This window comes from Xiphophorus hellerii, chromosome 22 (genome assembly GCF_003331165.1).
Source record: "Xiphophorus hellerii strain 12219 chromosome 22, Xiphophorus_hellerii-4.1, whole genome shotgun sequence".
Lineage (NCBI taxonomy): Eukaryota > Metazoa > Chordata > Actinopteri > Cyprinodontiformes > Poeciliidae > Xiphophorus > Xiphophorus hellerii.
Window position 1 is genome coordinate 20,383,448 of NC_045693.1, and position 17,328 is coordinate 20,400,775.

Genomic DNA, 17,328 nt, shown 5'->3' on the forward strand with positions numbered 1-17,328 from the left:
TGTTAAAACCATTTATGCAGAATACCGTCTCTGAACCAATGATGTATCGAACATTGGAGCAGCAGAAGACCCCACCGGTTAGCAGTTCTGTCACCTACAACCTGGAATCTTCGGAAACAACTCTCACAAGCTCCCAAAATATAACACAAGACCAGAAAAATGCTACATGATTGGATTTGTCTAAATTTGAGCTGAGACATTCAGTTTGTAAGGTCAGAAGTTGGTGTGAACATGAAATCATGAATTCATCTTGCCTGCATCAACAGTTCATTGATGGTGAAATGGCTACTGGGGATATTTTATTGGCACAATTTTGGACCAATTGAGCATTTTTAAACTCTTCAACCTTCCTGAGTGTTGTTATTCAGCATGTCTATCCCTTTATTACCTCAATGTACCCACATTGATAATCAATTCACTCTACTCCAATGGCCTTTATAGCCATAAGATCTTAATTCAATGTAGCACCTTTGGGATGTGTGCATCATAGTTGTCTGGTCAAAATCCCTGAGGACTGTGAGCGGTATATTCTTGAAAGGTTTTAATAATTGCACCCAAAGACTGTGCATTTTGTCTGCCATTTGTCACTTTACCTTTGCTGCAGCTTCCTGTTGCAAAATAGCAGAATGGATGTAGTGTACTCACAATGTCTCTGCTGTGTTGTGCAATACTATATTGAAGTATTACCTAGAATTTTGTGATTCACAGGACATCTTGAACAACCTGGACCCTCTGGGAACTGGAGATTTGGACGATAATGATCTCATGCTGGATGTGGACCTCCCAGAGGATAGCTTGCACGGTCAGCACACACACCCACACACACACACACATACTCTTTCTGGTGTTGTTCCGTTTACACCACATAAGGCCATGATGAATACTTAAGTTTCTGTTGCTGGAGGTTGTCCATTATTTTTGTATAAGTGCAAACCTCCAGCAAACTGTCTTATCATAAATGTAAATTAATGCACTGCCAAGGCCTGTGCTTTCCATTTCCAGTAGTTCTTCTGTGGGATATAATGGTTTGAATAAATTGAATCCTGCTTTGCCTTGGGTGCAAACTTGCCATTGAAACATCCATTAAAGAAGTTTAATAGATGCCTTGTTGTGTATCTCGTCCTATTACTCTTTAAATATTTGTCCTTTTTTTTCTTTTTTTTAAAGAATTGTTAAATGACAACTCCAGACTTTGACTGAATGCTCCTCTGCTAACTTGGAACAGTTTTTCTACCCAGCTGTCTGGCTTTGTTTTATGAACAGGTGCACACAGATGTGCATGATTGACAATTACTGTTGCGTGAGAACCAGAGTGCGCTTATATAGAAGCGGCTCAAACATATGTTTCCCCTGACGACAGCAGTTCGATGTTGGCGTGATTGCTTTAATAGCTTAATATCCGCACCTCACATCACCAACTTCCACTTTGATATCGCATCTGTCAAAGTCTCCTACGTTTTCCTATTTTCACTCCTCAAATACAAACATGTAGACAGCAATCTCATTAAGACAGAATAAATGTTTTTTTTGTGGGTGTTAAAGGTAATCAGGTCTTAGTATTACTACATAATAACAGTACTGACATCATTATGCCCCTTTCAGGTTGTGTTGCATTATGTTATTTTGGTAGAGTGAAAAGAAGGGTCGAGGATTGACCTTTTCCTGTCATGAAATATAATGAATTCTTGGAAATGAATTTTCCCTTGTCATTCTTGAAGCCAGGCGATTCATTTCTAATGGGTTTAATGCAATAGTTCGTCATGAATGCACTCACTAGGCTTGGTTCATTCAAACAAGGCTCCCTTTAGGCGCTATGAAATTTAATCTGTTTGTATGTATGTCTGTTTGCTGTCGTGTGCGTATGAGCGTGTAACAGGGCATCTGGACACCAATGGCTGCTTATTACAAAAACTAAGGAAATAATAAGATGGATCATTATGTTTTAAAGTTTGTTTTTGTCATGTCAAGAAAAAAGGTGAAGTCTGAGGTTTTAATGCTTTTTGTACGCATTTCATTTTGTTGAGATTTTCTTCGTGTATCGTGAAACTTTTTATTCTCTCTTTACTTTTTTAGAAAGTTCCATGCACCTGAAATTCTCCAAATCTACAGATTTCTGTGAATTTGCTAGTTTTTTTTTATGTGATAGACCAACACAAGATAGTTTCTAATTGTAATATGGAAGAAAAGGTAAAAAAAAAAAAAAAAAGCAATGAACAACCCAGACACCCACAGTAAGGCATGATGTTGGTAGCATCATTCTGTGGTGGTGCTGGCAAAGGCATATCACCAAAAAGGCCATTCTTATAAAGTGGTTCTTTCTAGTGACTGCAGGGATGAACGCAAATGCAAGACATGCTTGGAGAGAACCTCGTATTATATTTTTTATGTCAATATTTTGGACTACTTTGGGCTTTCCCTTTAAAAAATACCATTACAATACAGTGAAAGTAATTTTAATTATGTGACAAAATGTTGAAAAGTTCAAGGGAAATTAGTAATCCTTTGTGTACAATTAAACAATTTTAGAACATGGAAAAAGGTATACACCTTGACACCATATAAACTGGCTCACTTACTTTGTCTTTATTGTGACAGTGTATATATTTTTTGCCATATTAAAGTTAAAATGCTAAAAACTGCAATTCATCCTTAACAAGGCCACAAGGCTGTTTTTTTCCCTTTTGTTCCAACATCAGCTAAACTAAACAAGATTCATCCTTATTGCTCACCAAAAATGAGCATGAAGTGAACTAAGCTAGCTTTTTATATGGCTTCAACAGAAACCTGGAAAACAACTAGCAAACTTTCAAAGTCGGATGTGGAGTATGTAAGCAGTCATCTCCCTGTTTTTGAGAGCAGGAGGTGGTGAGAGGGAAGGGAATGTTCACACTGCAGGAATGTAAATTGGAGCGTCATCTCTTCCTACTCCTTTGCGGGCAGCAGCCATATTTATAGCTCTTATGTGTCATGGGTAGAGTTTGTGTCACGAGAGGCGAGGCAACGGAAGTGCACACCGAGGAGTTCAGTTAACTCCAGCCCACGTGGCAGGCCGTCCGATGTGGCATGGAGAAGGGAGTTTCTTCTAAAGACCCTGACCCAAAACAGGAAAAGGAAAAGTAGAAAGGAAAAGAGAAGAGAACTTGTGTAATGTTCTCATCCAGCTGTCAGGATCCTTGAAAGGAGAGAGGCCACAGCTTTTCTCTCTCCCAGCTGGCAACTTCCTTCGCTTGGACACAAACCAGTCACCTCCCCTACTCTCCCCAGCACCACCACAGCCGACTCTCTCTCTCTCCTCTACCAGCTCCAGTTCCTAAGGAGTTCCCAGAAAAACAAGGCCATCAACAAAGACGGGGGCCAGACAGCCCAGGAGCTCGGCTGACTTTTTCCCCCCCGGCCTTTTGACAAATCATCAGCTAACTGAGCAGGGTTTCGCTTCTCTCCAGTGTATTCCTGACTTTGTCCAAGTTCATGGATTTTTTTTATTTTATTTTGTTTTATTCAGTTTATATTTCTTCCTGAAGGACTTTATCTGAGCTGAAAGGAATCATTGGAGGCTCCTTAGTTCCTAGGAATGTGACGGCTGCATATCAGACCGGCTGCCTGCTTCTGCGCTATGTGGTGACGCTCTGGGTAAAGTATGCTAAACACGGCTGCTGAATTTCTTTGAATGAAGTTTGCTGTCTTTATCTGTTTCTTGCTTCTTTGAGCGTCTCGCACATAAAAGCCAGAGGTCATTTTGGTTTGCTGGGAACCATGCTTTCTCAGCTGTCAGCTTTGTTATCGTCATAGTTTAAGACAGGACTCCGTAAGTGTTGCAGAATATGGAGTCGTCGGGAGTTTCTTTTCAAAAAAGAGAGAGGAGAAGTACTTTCTTAAACTTGAATCCAGCTTTTTCTGTTCTGCCCCAAATATAACTGCATCAAACTTTTTTTCCCTCGCTCTTGTCTCTTTGGTATATTACTGATGTCTCACCCATGCTCCACATTCTTTCCCTACAGACTTTGACAGCATGTCTCTCATGGAGGGCTCAGACAGAGGTAGCCGACAGGGGCAGCGACGCAAGCAGCACCGCTGGAGTGGCCCAGATCACTTCTTCCATGACAGCAGGTTGGTCAGGCTTCCAAAAAAAAAGAGAAGTGAACAATAAAATCAAACTAGCAAAACAAATAATGTGACTTTTTTTTCTCTTTCTTTCAGGCTTCATTTCTTTAGTAATTATGACAATCACAAGACTTCTCGTCTTCCTTCTCGTCCCATCCAGTCTGATGGCAAGCAGCCAGTCTATAAACCAATGCTGGATGAACTCACTCTGGAGCACATGACACAGGACTGCAGCGTGCTGAGGAATCAACTTCTCAGGCTCAAAACGTTTCTTCAGGTTAGCCCCACATTTGCCAACCACCTTAAAAATGTACCTATTTAGCAACTGAAAGATCTCAGTTTGCTTATGTTGTCGTTCTGTAGAAACAAAATAGTTTTAAGTCAGTTATTTTAACCGCAGTTGCACAAACATCGATTTGTGACACACTGATCAGAATCATGGGGCCGGTCTCTGATTTTTAGACTTAATTTTGTCACATTAAGGTTTGTTTTCAAAATATAACAGAACATATAAAATGCATTAACATAAACATATCACAGAAAGTAAGGGATTTTATGTTTGGAGTATTATTTTTTTTAGTGTTGTGATATTGGTTCTTAGCAGAAAATATAGTCTTGGAATGCCTCTTTTTTTCGCCTTTACATGGTGTCACATTCACATTTACATTTTTTCTTTGCTTTATCAAAACAGATTTCTCTTAATCTGTTTTAGACAACCTGTATAAATGGGGTCAAATTAAAAAAGTAAAATGCATTTGTATGTTGTTGCCAAATTCTCTCCACAAATGCCTAACATTATTCTACAATTCACCCCAATTTGATGTTATTTGGTTAGCAAGACATGTCTGAAACTTAACGGTTGGTTGAGTTGGTCACTGGTATGAACTGTAAATCAGAGCTGATCCCACAAGTATTCAGCGGTCAGCACTGAAAGCAGATAATCATTTTTACACCTACATTCTGTGGTAAACCACAGTCTAAGAGGGTGAACATTGACATCTTAAGATTGAAACCGGTTGCAGAATCTTGTCACAATATCGGCCTGCTTTGAGATTGCCTTTATTGATGGCACACCTTGTATTTCTAGTGAGAGAGATGCCACTACCGCCTCCACAGAAACACAAAGAAGCCAAGCAAAAGTTTCCTTACTTTTTGTGCTAATTATAAATATATTTTCTTGCTCTTTCCTGCTGTTAGCACTCATTAGTTTTTAATATTAGTAGCAGGGGTGATGTGTGTGAAAGATAAGTGGCTGTGAAACAGGTTTTTACTATTACTTACAGCAAAAACAAGATTATGACAGAGTTGATATGTTTTTGCTTCCCTTAGCATCTTATACAAATACTTATACACTTATACATTGGTATTAATAAAACTGCAATTTGTGTATTCTTATGTTAACACTGGTCATTTTTAATGGCTGCCAACATTTTCCCTGACAGCGTTTTTTATCAAAAAGATAAAGCAGAGCGACTTCATTATAATTATTTTAGCCTTCTCGTTATCTATGTCAAGGCTGACTCTCTCTTGCTCTCTTGCAACCCGAATTAACTGCAGACATGTCATCATTGCCATCAATGATGGGGATGCTTTTTGCGATGTTTTTTTACATCGCAAAAAAACTTTAATGCTGAGGTTGTTCTACCCAAAAGCAATTTTGGAGGGATGACAAAAATGCAAGATATGCTTGAAAAACCTTATACAATGTCATTTCATGTCAAAAACGTTGGGTTTTGCCCTTTAAAAATAACATTAAAATACAGTGAGATTAGTTTTAGATTTTTTTTATGTGATACAATGTTGGAACGTTCAGGGGACATGAATAACTAATTTAATGACAGAAGCCCTGGAGTGTGGTTGGAAGCTTTTTTAATACAACTGGATTATTTAAGAACCTGGTATGAATCAGGTGATATACACTTTGAAACCATAAAACTGTATAAAACAGTACATTTTCAGACCATATTTAAGTTAAAAACTGTGATTCTTCCTTTGGTACATGACATAAACAAGGCGATATTTTTCCTCCGGTACCAACAGCAGATAAACCAGTCCAGGTCAAGTTTTAGAACTGACCAAAAATGAGCATGGAGTGAAGTCAACTATTTTTCAAAAGGGCTTCAACAAATTAACTGCAGACATGTCTTAACATATTACAAGAAAAACTTTGTAAATAACCTCTTATATTTCTGTACTTATTTTGACTTCAGTTTTCAACACTCCAGTCATACTGTAAAGTAGCAATAGTTGTTGTTGACTTGGAGGTGCCTGCTGGTTCTTTCACATATCAGAAAAAGTTTTGATTTTTGAGATTTCCCAGTTCATCTAAAACATTGATATTTACATTTGCTTTAAATAATATCTGTTTGCTGAGTTTCCTTTATCTCACTGCAGAGAAAGTCAAACCCTTCGATTGCATTGCCTCAGGTGCAAAAATGTTTCCTTCACCATTAACAAACTCTCATCATGTTTTTTTTTTCTCTCTTTCTTTTCATACTACGTTGAGCTCAAGGCATACACTGTGCAGCAAGCCTCCTCTTGCTGAATCTAAATTTATTTTTGGCACATTGCTCTGAAATTCAAAGTTCTTTCAGCTTTGGCGCCATTTAGCTGCACAATTCCAGCGTAACGTTAATGAGCGCCAGACTTAGCGGGCTCTCCCAGTTGAGTGACAGAACAATGAAGACCGAACACCTTTTGTGACAGATCAAGATATGGCATTCGACGCCTTACACTTTGAATAACTGTAACTGACATTTTGTCTTAAATTTTTGACAAGTTTTTTTTTTTTTCAAATTTTGACAACAAGCCACGACTGTTACTGGAGTATGAACCTTTCAAACAAGCAAACAAAAAAATTTGTTTGGTGTTGTCAGCAGAAACCCCCTCAAAAACTGCTGCTCCGACGTACGCTCGCTGAGATGAGGCTCTCGCAGCTTTTGGATTCAATAAAATAAATATGTTGAATATTCGATTCCATACTGTGCCTTTGGTTTGTAACACCTTTGGCTGGCAGATCAGGGTCCGAGGAGAATATGTGCGGGAGGATGAGGTTCTTTCACGGCTGTGAAATATTGCTTTTGAGGCATGCCTGAGGCAATTGATTCAGCTCACTTTGTTCTCCGCATCTGTTTGTTTGCCCCCCTCTGTGTGTGCGTGTTTCTTGTTTCAAGCTTGAAGAAACAGGGTCTCCAGCAGATGTTTGTGAGCAGACGGAAGACAATACCACTGTGTTACAGGTAAAGAAACTTGAGGTTTTGCAATGTTTTTGCACCAAATACAAATCAATGCACAATATTTTCCACTATCTAATGTTGTCTGCTAGTAGTGCGACGTGCTGTATATGTTTGTGCTTTCAGATGGAGGCCCTGATTAAGGAAGTGCAGGTGCTCAGGGAAGAGCTGAGGGGTAGAGACAAGACTATAGCTCTGCTCACTCTGCAGTGCCAGCAGCTACAACATCAGCAGCAGCAGCACGATCAAATGGTGAGTTGGTATGAACAGGATTGATACAAGTGAAAAGTCACAACATGCTAAATTGTTAATATACTCATAATGTATTCATTAGAGCTTAGAGAGGTGTTGTTGTTCTGCTTTATGTTATACACTCGAATAAAAAAGAAAAGCTTCTTTTTAGGCTGGGATAATGTCTAAAACTAAATAGCCAGAATGTTTGAGGAAATTGTATGCAGCTTCCTAATCAAATCCAATAAAAAATGAAATTCGTGATGGACTTCATCTTTCAGTAGTTAAGATGGAGAGAGGAGCACCACGTTGTGAATGTCTGCATGGGAACACAGTGCAACAGTCTTTATCATCCACGAAGCAAAAATTTAGGAAAATCTGGAGAGATATTTGACATTATGAATATTATTGTTATAAAATTGTTGACATAATCACAGACGAAATTGTGAAAATAACAGTTTAGAGGTTTTGCCTCATTTTCCTCTACATGACCCCGTCACCATGTTTCGCAGCAGTATCTGTTCGGGGCAGTAAGGCTCCTGCCTGTTGGCCGAAAAGCTGTTTGTCTTGCTATGCTTACTATGTTCTGGGAAACTTCTTGAGACTTTCGTTTAACAATGGCTTTCTTCTTGCTACGCCACCATTCAGAAAATATTTACGGAGAGTAGCGCTAATAGTTGTTTTGTCAACGTGTTCTTCCACCAGACCTCCAAAGTTACAATAAGCCTTTTGTCTGCTTTCTCTTGTCTGCCCTGTCAGTTTAGGCTTTGCTAAGTGTGTTAAGTGTGCACACAGTTAGATTTTCTGTCAACTTTTTGATAATTGACGGAGGATTGCTTTATGAGATATTCAAAGCTTGTCATATTGATTTATAACCTAACCCTGCTTTAAACTTCACAAATTGTTGTTGACTAATGTTCTCTACTAAACATCTGAGGCTTCTACAGAACAGCTGGATTTTACTGCGATCAAATCACACAAAGATAGACTCTGTTTCCAGATAAAGTCATGTTTGAAAGAAAGTTAGCATCAGAACGCTGGGTACACTACTTATATTTAAAGGTATTGGAGTTATTATGTTGGAAAGCAAATGACTTTCACATTTTTCAAAATTTTGTTTGTTAAAAAGAATTTTAAAAAAGTCAAACCCATTTTCTCTTCTTGTTATGGTTTACTTGATTCTGCTGTGGTTTGTATTGATCTACCACATAAAATGCATTAAAAGTTTTGGCTATGACATGACAAAACTGAATATAAAGTAGGTGAAACTAATAATTTTGATGTTCCGATTTTTTTTTTTCAGTGATCCATTAAAAGTTATAAAAATATCATCCCTTCCTTCTGATTTCTGAAAATAATTAGCTGTAAAGATGATCTGTCATTGAATGTGTTTTATTATACAAATCAACATTTGATAAACATTCTAAATTACCTCTGTATGACTGACTATTTTATTTTTATGGAAAGTAACAAAAATATTTTGAAAACATATGTAATTTTAATGTCATTAGAACACAAAGAGTGTAGTTCATGTGCTGCAAGCACTTAGTTTCTTTCAGTTGTTCAATTCCTTCCTGTTAGTGTGTCTTTGAGATCTGTGTCAATGAAATGCTGCTAGTCAGCACAGTTTATGCTGCTTGGTTTGTGCAAAAGGAGCATATTACAGACAATACTTTGATTACATCATCCAGTATGACAGCACTGCTGCCAAGCTGCCAAATGGATAGAGAAGTCATGCAGTAACACTGCTCATTGTGTGTGTGGGGAATTAAATTGATGGCTATTTTGCTCTAGCCCTACATGCACTGTTGCTCAAGCCTTCAAACAACATCTATTCTGTTTGATTTTGACTGGCTCCATTTCCACTCTAACATTCATTAGTGTTCTCTCGTTAGCCAATAAAAAAAAAAGAAAAGAAAAGAAAAATCATCATATGCATGGCTGACATTATTCAAATCACTGCCACAGTGAGAAATACCAAAATGTCAAAGCAGGACCTATCCACCAGCTTATCTGTGACATGCTGTCTGGCCAATTAGGATTAACAACCACCCAAAGCTCTTCAGTCTGCACAATATTGTTACACCCTTAACTTCCAACAATCAAAGAGACAAATGAACACATTTTTTTGTGCTCTCTGGCTGTCTTTAATGAGTTTAAAAGTTGTTGGAGTGAAAGTGTGTGCTCAAAGGAGAAAACAAAGGAAAATTCACTTTACTAACTCACTCCTGACGCTTCTTTTCTTGAGGGAATCCAAACTTGGGAGAAAAATCAGATGATGATGTGTATTTTTTTTTTCTGCTCTGATTTCTTTACATGTAACAATAGACTTACGGATAGGAGGGGAAAAAGAACCAAACAACAGGGCAAAAGAGTTTTAGGGTCCAGGCTGAGTGAGAGAAACTAGCAATTCCAGCAGGATTGTTTTTGAGTCCATGAAGACTGCTGGTTCAACTTTAATTAGTGAGTCAATGTCTGGGTGTTTGTTCCTGAAATTGGCGTGCTGTTTAAACCTGTTAAAAGGCTGAAGCCGGTAACAGCTGACTGAATGCGACATAATGGAGAAAGAAAAAAAAAATGGAGGTGTGCGTTACAGCAAGATGTCTTTTTTTCCATGTGTGTACTTGGAGGGCTGAGATTGAAAAATGTGAGAGAAAAGCAGAGCTATTAGAAACTGAAAAATGCTATTAAAGTCCCACTTGACCGAAATCAGCCTCGGGTTTAGCCAGTGGTTCCCCCAATCTTTTAGTTATTATATCTAAATTATCATGTAATCGTTTTTCTTTGAACCTGGGATGGCTCACGTTAAATTTCCAATCATGTTCTGAAATTCTTATCAAAGCTTAAATAATATTCTGACTCCTGGTTTTCTTCTACAATAAGCTGATTCTGTATCTGAAGTCTGAAATAGTATCTCATAACACCATAAATGTATTCTGATACATGTTAAAAAAAATATATAAATCAAATTAAATCAATGCATTTTTACTTTAGAGTGTGATAGGGTGTAATAAAATGAGGCCTTTTTCTGGGATCAGTTACAGTTTGGTGCGATAAAACATATGAATTATGTCAAATATAAATACAAAAAGAAAATTACACAAATTTTAAAAAATGAATGGCATTATGTAATGTACATGATCTTAGCAGTAGTTTGTTATAATACATTGATGGAGAAAGTTGATGGAGAGGTTGTCATGGGTCTCTGACAAATGTTAATGTGCGAAAGCGATTGTATGTTGTATTGTCGTACTGTTTATCTTTGAAAAACATGCTTTTAAAAGCTATTACTAACCAAAGAAAAGGTATTAATATCTCAATAATGGCTCACTTTCATTTGAAATAAGTTTAAGCAACATTTCTCTCCAGTCAGTGTTCATTTTTCATCTAGATCTTTACTTGATAAACAACTACACCTGCTGTTTCTCAGCATATATCAATATTTCATGGTGGGTTTGCTATTTATACCGCCTGCTAGAAGCTTACATACTTGCATCATATGCTTATGTTAATTTGGGGCTTTTAATGATGCAATTTAACAGTTTTTTTCTCTAGAATTAATACTTCAAATCAATTTGAGAAACAAGAATTAGGTGCACAAGCTTGAGTTCAATGCATTTCTAGCTAACCCATGCAGGTTTGAAATGGGCTCAAATAAAGACGTACACACCAAACCTTTTTGCATTGATCAAGGCATAATTCTGGCTGGATATTCGACTCTTTCACTTATCAGAAGTGTTTAGTTTTAAGTGGTTAGCCTCCAGGCATCGAACAGCTTTTTAAGCACGGTTCATAAAATTGAAATTGTATTAAAATCAGGGCGTTTATTTGAGAAGCCTTTGTGTTTGAGATTATTGTTCTATTGAAAAACCTGTCAAACTTTTAACCATCTGACTCAAACCATTACAAAAGAAAATAGGCTTAAATGATGAGAAGCAACCCAAAGCTCACTGTGGCTCAAGCTGATCAGGATCTTGAAGATGCTGGAACAAAAACCACTATCCATTATGAAGGAGCTTTTAGCGAATTATGACATAGATGGGGACCCAATCATCACCTTCAAACATGACTGAAATCTGCAGCTGTCCTTTGTGGACAAGCTAAAGGCCTTTACGGTCTGCTAAGACAAAGATGGATGGATATTTTAAAAACAAATTTGTAGTATTCAATGTGAGGTTTTCAAGCCTAAGAGACCTGCACCAACACTCATGCATGAAAGTGGCAGCAGCAAGATCAGGAAATTCAATATTTTTCAACTTCAACTCAAATCAACTGCTAGATCGATCAGAATTGGACACAACAGAGTGATACAACAAAACAATAACCCGAAACAAACATAAGAAATGGTTTTACGATAAAGATGTGTGGAATATCCTTGATGTCAGACTAGTAAAAATAAATGTACGTACCATACCAGGAAGTCAACCACTTTATGTTTTGATAGTAGACGGATGTTGAAAAATTGAACCAGAGTCATGCCAGTACACACTTATAACTACAAAGCAAAGTGGCTTCACTGCCACTTGCTTCATGACATTGGCATGCATTTATATATTTCAGTCTCTATGTATAATTTAGAACCTTTGTCTATTAGTATAATCCCAAGTGTGTCATGTTTCTAGTCTTTCACAATTTGAGCACAGCTTTCTTTATTTTCCTCCATGCGTTTTAGCCCTATGAAGGTCAGCAAGTTAGATGTCAGTGCCGCCATCGGAGGACGTCCACTTCATTACATCACAACGAAAGACAGATGGACACACGGATGCAGCAGTACGACAAAGCTACCCAGACGTATTGGAGAACACCGAGCCACCCTGTAAGTCCAAATATTGTTCAGTCTAATTCTTCATTGTGAAAAGTTGAATTTGAAACAAAATGAAGTCGCTTCATGTGGATAAAGGCTCAATGAATACTATTTTAGCAAGTATTTGACAACACTGCTGCATTGATTCTGTGACTAAATTAACAAATTATCATGTAAAAAAAAAAGAAAAAGCATCTCCCCTGCAATTTACAGTGGTAAGCAGACTGGTGACTGACTGCAACCATGCAGTGCGTTAATCAGTTGAGTGCCTCTCCAGTCACCCACCACTGGAAAGACCTGCCAGGGAGGTAAATCACTGTGCTGGCCTCCCCTCTGCTGTTTATTAAACTGTCTGTTTGCTTGTCACAGTGTCTCTTACTGTAAAACCATCCAGATCCAGTTCAACTCGGGGTGCAATGTTAATGTTTGAGTGATAAAGAAAGACAGCGGGGAACATAGGAATGGAATGAGAGGGAAAACAGAAAAATGTTTATGTACGTGTTTTCCGTTTGCAGTGTTTCGCTCAGCGGCACATGGGGTTTCAGCCAATTATTGATTTTACAGCAGGAGAACCACAGGCAGCATGATTAGCAAACTGTACACTAATTGATCCGCTTCCAGCTAAAAGGATGAAATACACACACAGAACCATGTTATGTTTAGATTTTATATTTAAGGCCAATAATGATTTAAAACAGAAAATTACCTTATTTGTCTTTTTGATTGCAATGCACTATTAGAGCTATTCTCTGAGGTGGGAAAATCTATGTTTTGATTTACTACACGTAGACACAAGCTATATTACCATCTACATTACAAAGTAATCTTGATAGCAATAGCAGATTATGGTTTAAAAGTTTCCATGGCAACTATTAAAGCGGGGCTCTATGCTCGATGATATTCATCTCTGTAGTGAGAGCATTTGTGTCTGACCTGTGCTACCTGGCACATAATGACTCAGTAAAACACAAAACGCATTCAACATGTTCTTTGTCAAAGCTTACTATTACTCTGAAAAGCTCTCTGTGAACCTTTTGGAGCGATGTAGCAAGTAAAAAGAAAAGAGACTACTGAATAAAAAAAGCAGTAATAGTTGATCTGTACAAGATCTCTGCATTTCACAAACATCAGAATCAAGCTCGGCTTCGGTATTCCTCCCATAACTGAACTCGTTTTGATATTATTTAAAAACTTTTTTTTTTTATCTATTACTTTTCAAAACCATTTTCTTTTGCTTCTAGTTATGCTTTTGTACCATGTTGTTAAATGCCATGTTAAAAAAGAAGAAAAAAGAGAGGAGATAAAAGACCAGTATCTTTTATTTTAGTTTTAGTCATAGATCTAAAACTAAAATTATTTTTCTACCAGGCATAATCTCACAGTGAAGAATTAAGAATTAACTCAATGGGAGTTAAGTGATGTAGTGAAAAAAAGAATTGAACAAAATCACTTCAGGTGAAATTATATGTACGCTTAGCAATCCCTTTAAAATAAATGCACCTTACGCGTATTTTATTTATTTAAACTGACATTTTATAATTAGTCACAATTCCTACAAACTACTGCTTTTGTAATTGGTAATTTTCAGTTACCCTTCAATTTGAATATGGTGTGAAACAAAGCTCATTTAACTTTTAGCACAGACATCAAGCAGGATGGTGAACAAAATATGAAGAGTCTTTAATTTTTGAAAATTGCCACAGAGTCCAGTTGTTTGGGAGGAATTAAAAGAAAAACAATTTTCTGCTCATATGTAGCAAGTTTAAACCAGTAAAGACTGTTAAATGCTACTGAGATTTTAACTTGAATCATGTTCTTAGGTCAAGCAAATCTAAGATTGACCAACAGACACTCTGGGTGGGTTCGGTGTGAAATATGAATATTGATGTCACTGGTGCCAATAAATTTGCCAGCAAAGATTTTGGTGTTGTAGGATTTTTCCTTACTAGATAAATACAGCAAAATTAGGTTACATTTTTTTTTTCAACATTTTTGAAAGTGAGAGTATATTATTCCAATTAAAGATGGTGATATTTCATACCTTTATTTACCCATAGAGTTGTCAGCCGTGTTGTACATGTCTGTATCTGCCTAATCAGTGTTCGAGAGGTAAAAATGTACACTGAGATTTCTGGAGTCACTGAATTCAACCGGCATCTTTACATCTTTGCAGTAAATCCTTTTGCCTCTGTATCTTGTGTCATGGGGTCTCTGTAAATTGCGCTTGCTTTCCGCTGATATTATCTGGGCCCGATAGATATCTGGAGAATTTAGAGGCTTGGTGCACCTCAGGCTCTTTGTTGACTCTTCCTAAACGGTTTTCCACAGGCTCCACTGCTCTCCTGGAGAGAGAGGCGTTTGCTCCTGCAGGAGAAATGGCAATTTGGTGGCAGGGAAACATACATTTAAATACATTAAAAAGAAGATGCCTTAGAATGGTTTTGACAACAAGACAGGTTACCTGCCAGGTTTAATGTTTTAGCTGATATTTCCACAAAGTATAGTTTATTTCCATAAAAGTAAAATGTCAGGTGTTTAGCCAGAATTGCAATTTCTAACAGAACTAAATACTTTCATACAGCAGCAGTTCTTTTTTTTTTCAAATCACACAGATGATCCAGGACTGACAGAATGCCACAGAGGCAGACGAGGAGAGGTGTTTAATTTGTATTTAAAACAGAGTAGTCATTAAATTTGTCTAGCGAGACAACAATAGAACCCAAAAGCCCTGTATCTTGGTGTTATTTGTGCGCCATGAATTATGCAGCTGTACAGCTCATCTTTAAGAGACCATGTGTGAGTAATTAAGTGTTTCTGGGTTTTCGTCCAGCTCATTCTGCTGTATATAATATGCTTGTCAATATCAGCTGAAACAGGCTTTTATTAAGGCTTCTAATAAATTTCTAAAATCCTGCAGAGAAAGCTGTCAAAGCAAATACATACCAATTTCAACTTGGAAGACTCATAGCCATTTAGACATTGTTTACATGTATTTTCAATGATATAACAAGGACACCGAAAGCACTATAAGCCAAAATAGCCCTTCACTAGGAAGACCTCACACTAGACCTCAAGCTGCTTGGATTTGTTTTCTCCTTCACTTTTCCTCCAGACTCTGGATTACCTTTTTCTAAACGGAGGAACAATAGTCAAGTCCTTTTTCTCCTCGATCCAGATGGCACTTCTGATAGCTCCAGAAGTGTTTTATTTAGGACTCTGTGAAAGTTGTAGAGTCATTTCTCTGTCTTGTGAATGTCCCCCAAAAGTCTTGAATGGGCTTTGTTTCGCAGTCGTCTTGAGGCTGTGGCTGTCCCTACGGCTTGAGTAATTTATTTGTGTACTTCCCATTTATAGGTTTGAACATAGCCCTCTTCTTTACCATTCATTTGTTGTGGCTTGCCCTCTTTATGGATAGTCTCAATGACAGTCAGGTGGAGAACTGTCAAGTCGATGAAAGTTCAGGGTTCACAGATGACATCATGGCAAAGGCAAACAAGACAGAAGCTTACAGCCTTGTTGAAAAATGTAACAAAACTGGAAAATGTTTAAAAATATTTATTTATAACTAGATGAGCCAGAGAAATCTCACTTTTGTCTGCACACCTCTCCAGTATTTGTTGATGGTCAGTGCTGGAGGGAGGGGTAATTGCAAATTACTGTACATAAGCAGGCTTTGTTAACACCCCCAAGTAGCTCATCGGGTGCAACTTTGAGGCCTGTTTTCCCATTAATCTAATTTGCAAAGTGCCAAAATTCAAATGGCCACTTTTTTTTTTTCTGTGTTTGAAATTATTACAAAGCTTAGACTTCACACTTTCATAATCTGTAAATGTCTATAAACGTCCACGGGGAGTCTTATGTAAAATTAACATTTTCTGAGAAACTTAATTTTGGGTATTCATAAATTATAAGTTGCACTAATCAAAATTAACATAAGTCAATTCCTACACTACTTCAATTTGCATCTAAGGAATTCATATAGTATGAGTTTCATGTTTTGAATCAAGTTAGAGAAATGGATTACTTTTTTTAATGATTTTACTTCTGGTTTTATATTCTATTTGAAGGACTGGCCACAGATGTTAGGAAACATGCAGTGCAGTATTTTATGATCATCTGCATGCAATTTAAGTTTCTTGCTTGCAAGAAATACGGGGAGAAAAGAAAAGATACTTACTAAAATGGAAAGAGTTGTATGTCAATATACAAGATGTGCATAATATCGGTCAAGCTTGTTGGAGCTCATCACACACCATGCGTCACAGAAACCACTTAAATATCACTTGTAGAGCAATACTCTGTGCGAGCAGCTCCCTGGAGGAATCACAGCAGTATATAAAACAAAAAATACTTTCCCTGCCGTCTCTTTCTTCTGCAGCGACTAAAACCTGGGTGGGTATCATTTAGTCATTTTGCATTTGCCACAATAGAAAGCCACAAAGCTTTGTGTTTGTCTGCCCGTGTTTCTTTGGCCTATGTGTAAGTACGAGAGCAGGATGTGCCACACACACACACACACCCACACCCACACCCCCACCCCCACCCACACACCCACACACACACACATCTCTTGTGCTTGAGTGGGGAGCACGCTCGGTGAATGTGACTGAACAATGAGTTCAGCCGAATGAGGACTGGAGAGACGACCTTGCTTATAACCCAGATAAACAAAGATGCAGATGAGCAGCCGCAATGAAACAAAAGGCAGCAGAATAAGCAGTGTTACATCAGTGGCAGACAGAGAGGATAATTACAGCCACCCTCCTACTCCCTCTTTGCTTCTCAAACATCCTCCTCTCTTCTCAGAGCTTTCCCAGTGTCTTTTTTGTCACTTATGCTCCCTCTCTCTGTGGCTCGCTTGCTTCAGTGATTTCTCCTCTTGTCTGTGTGTCTCCCCGGTTTTGCCTGAGATTGTTTCTCCTCTCGAATTCTTAACTTTCACTGTAATTGGATACATTT

At 37.8% G+C, this 17,328-nt stretch overlaps 1 protein-coding gene across 2 annotated transcripts in view; it reads left to right on the forward strand.

Moving 5' to 3' along the window:
• ccser2a (coiled-coil serine-rich protein 2a) overlaps positions 1-17,328 on the forward strand; it is a 61,698-nt gene that overhangs the window by 25,608 nt on the left and 18,762 nt on the right. For both annotated transcript variants that reach the window (XM_032553524.1, XM_032553523.1), the window contains exons 4-9: positions 709-802; positions 3,999-4,107; positions 4,198-4,378; positions 7,275-7,340; positions 7,461-7,586; positions 12,238-12,381. In XM_032553524.1, the coding sequence (XP_032409415.1) occupies positions 709-802; positions 3,999-4,107; positions 4,198-4,378; positions 7,275-7,340; positions 7,461-7,586; positions 12,238-12,381 (720 nt within the window). The remainder of the gene's footprint in view (positions 1-708; positions 803-3,998; positions 4,108-4,197; positions 4,379-7,274; positions 7,341-7,460; positions 7,587-12,237; positions 12,382-17,328) is intronic.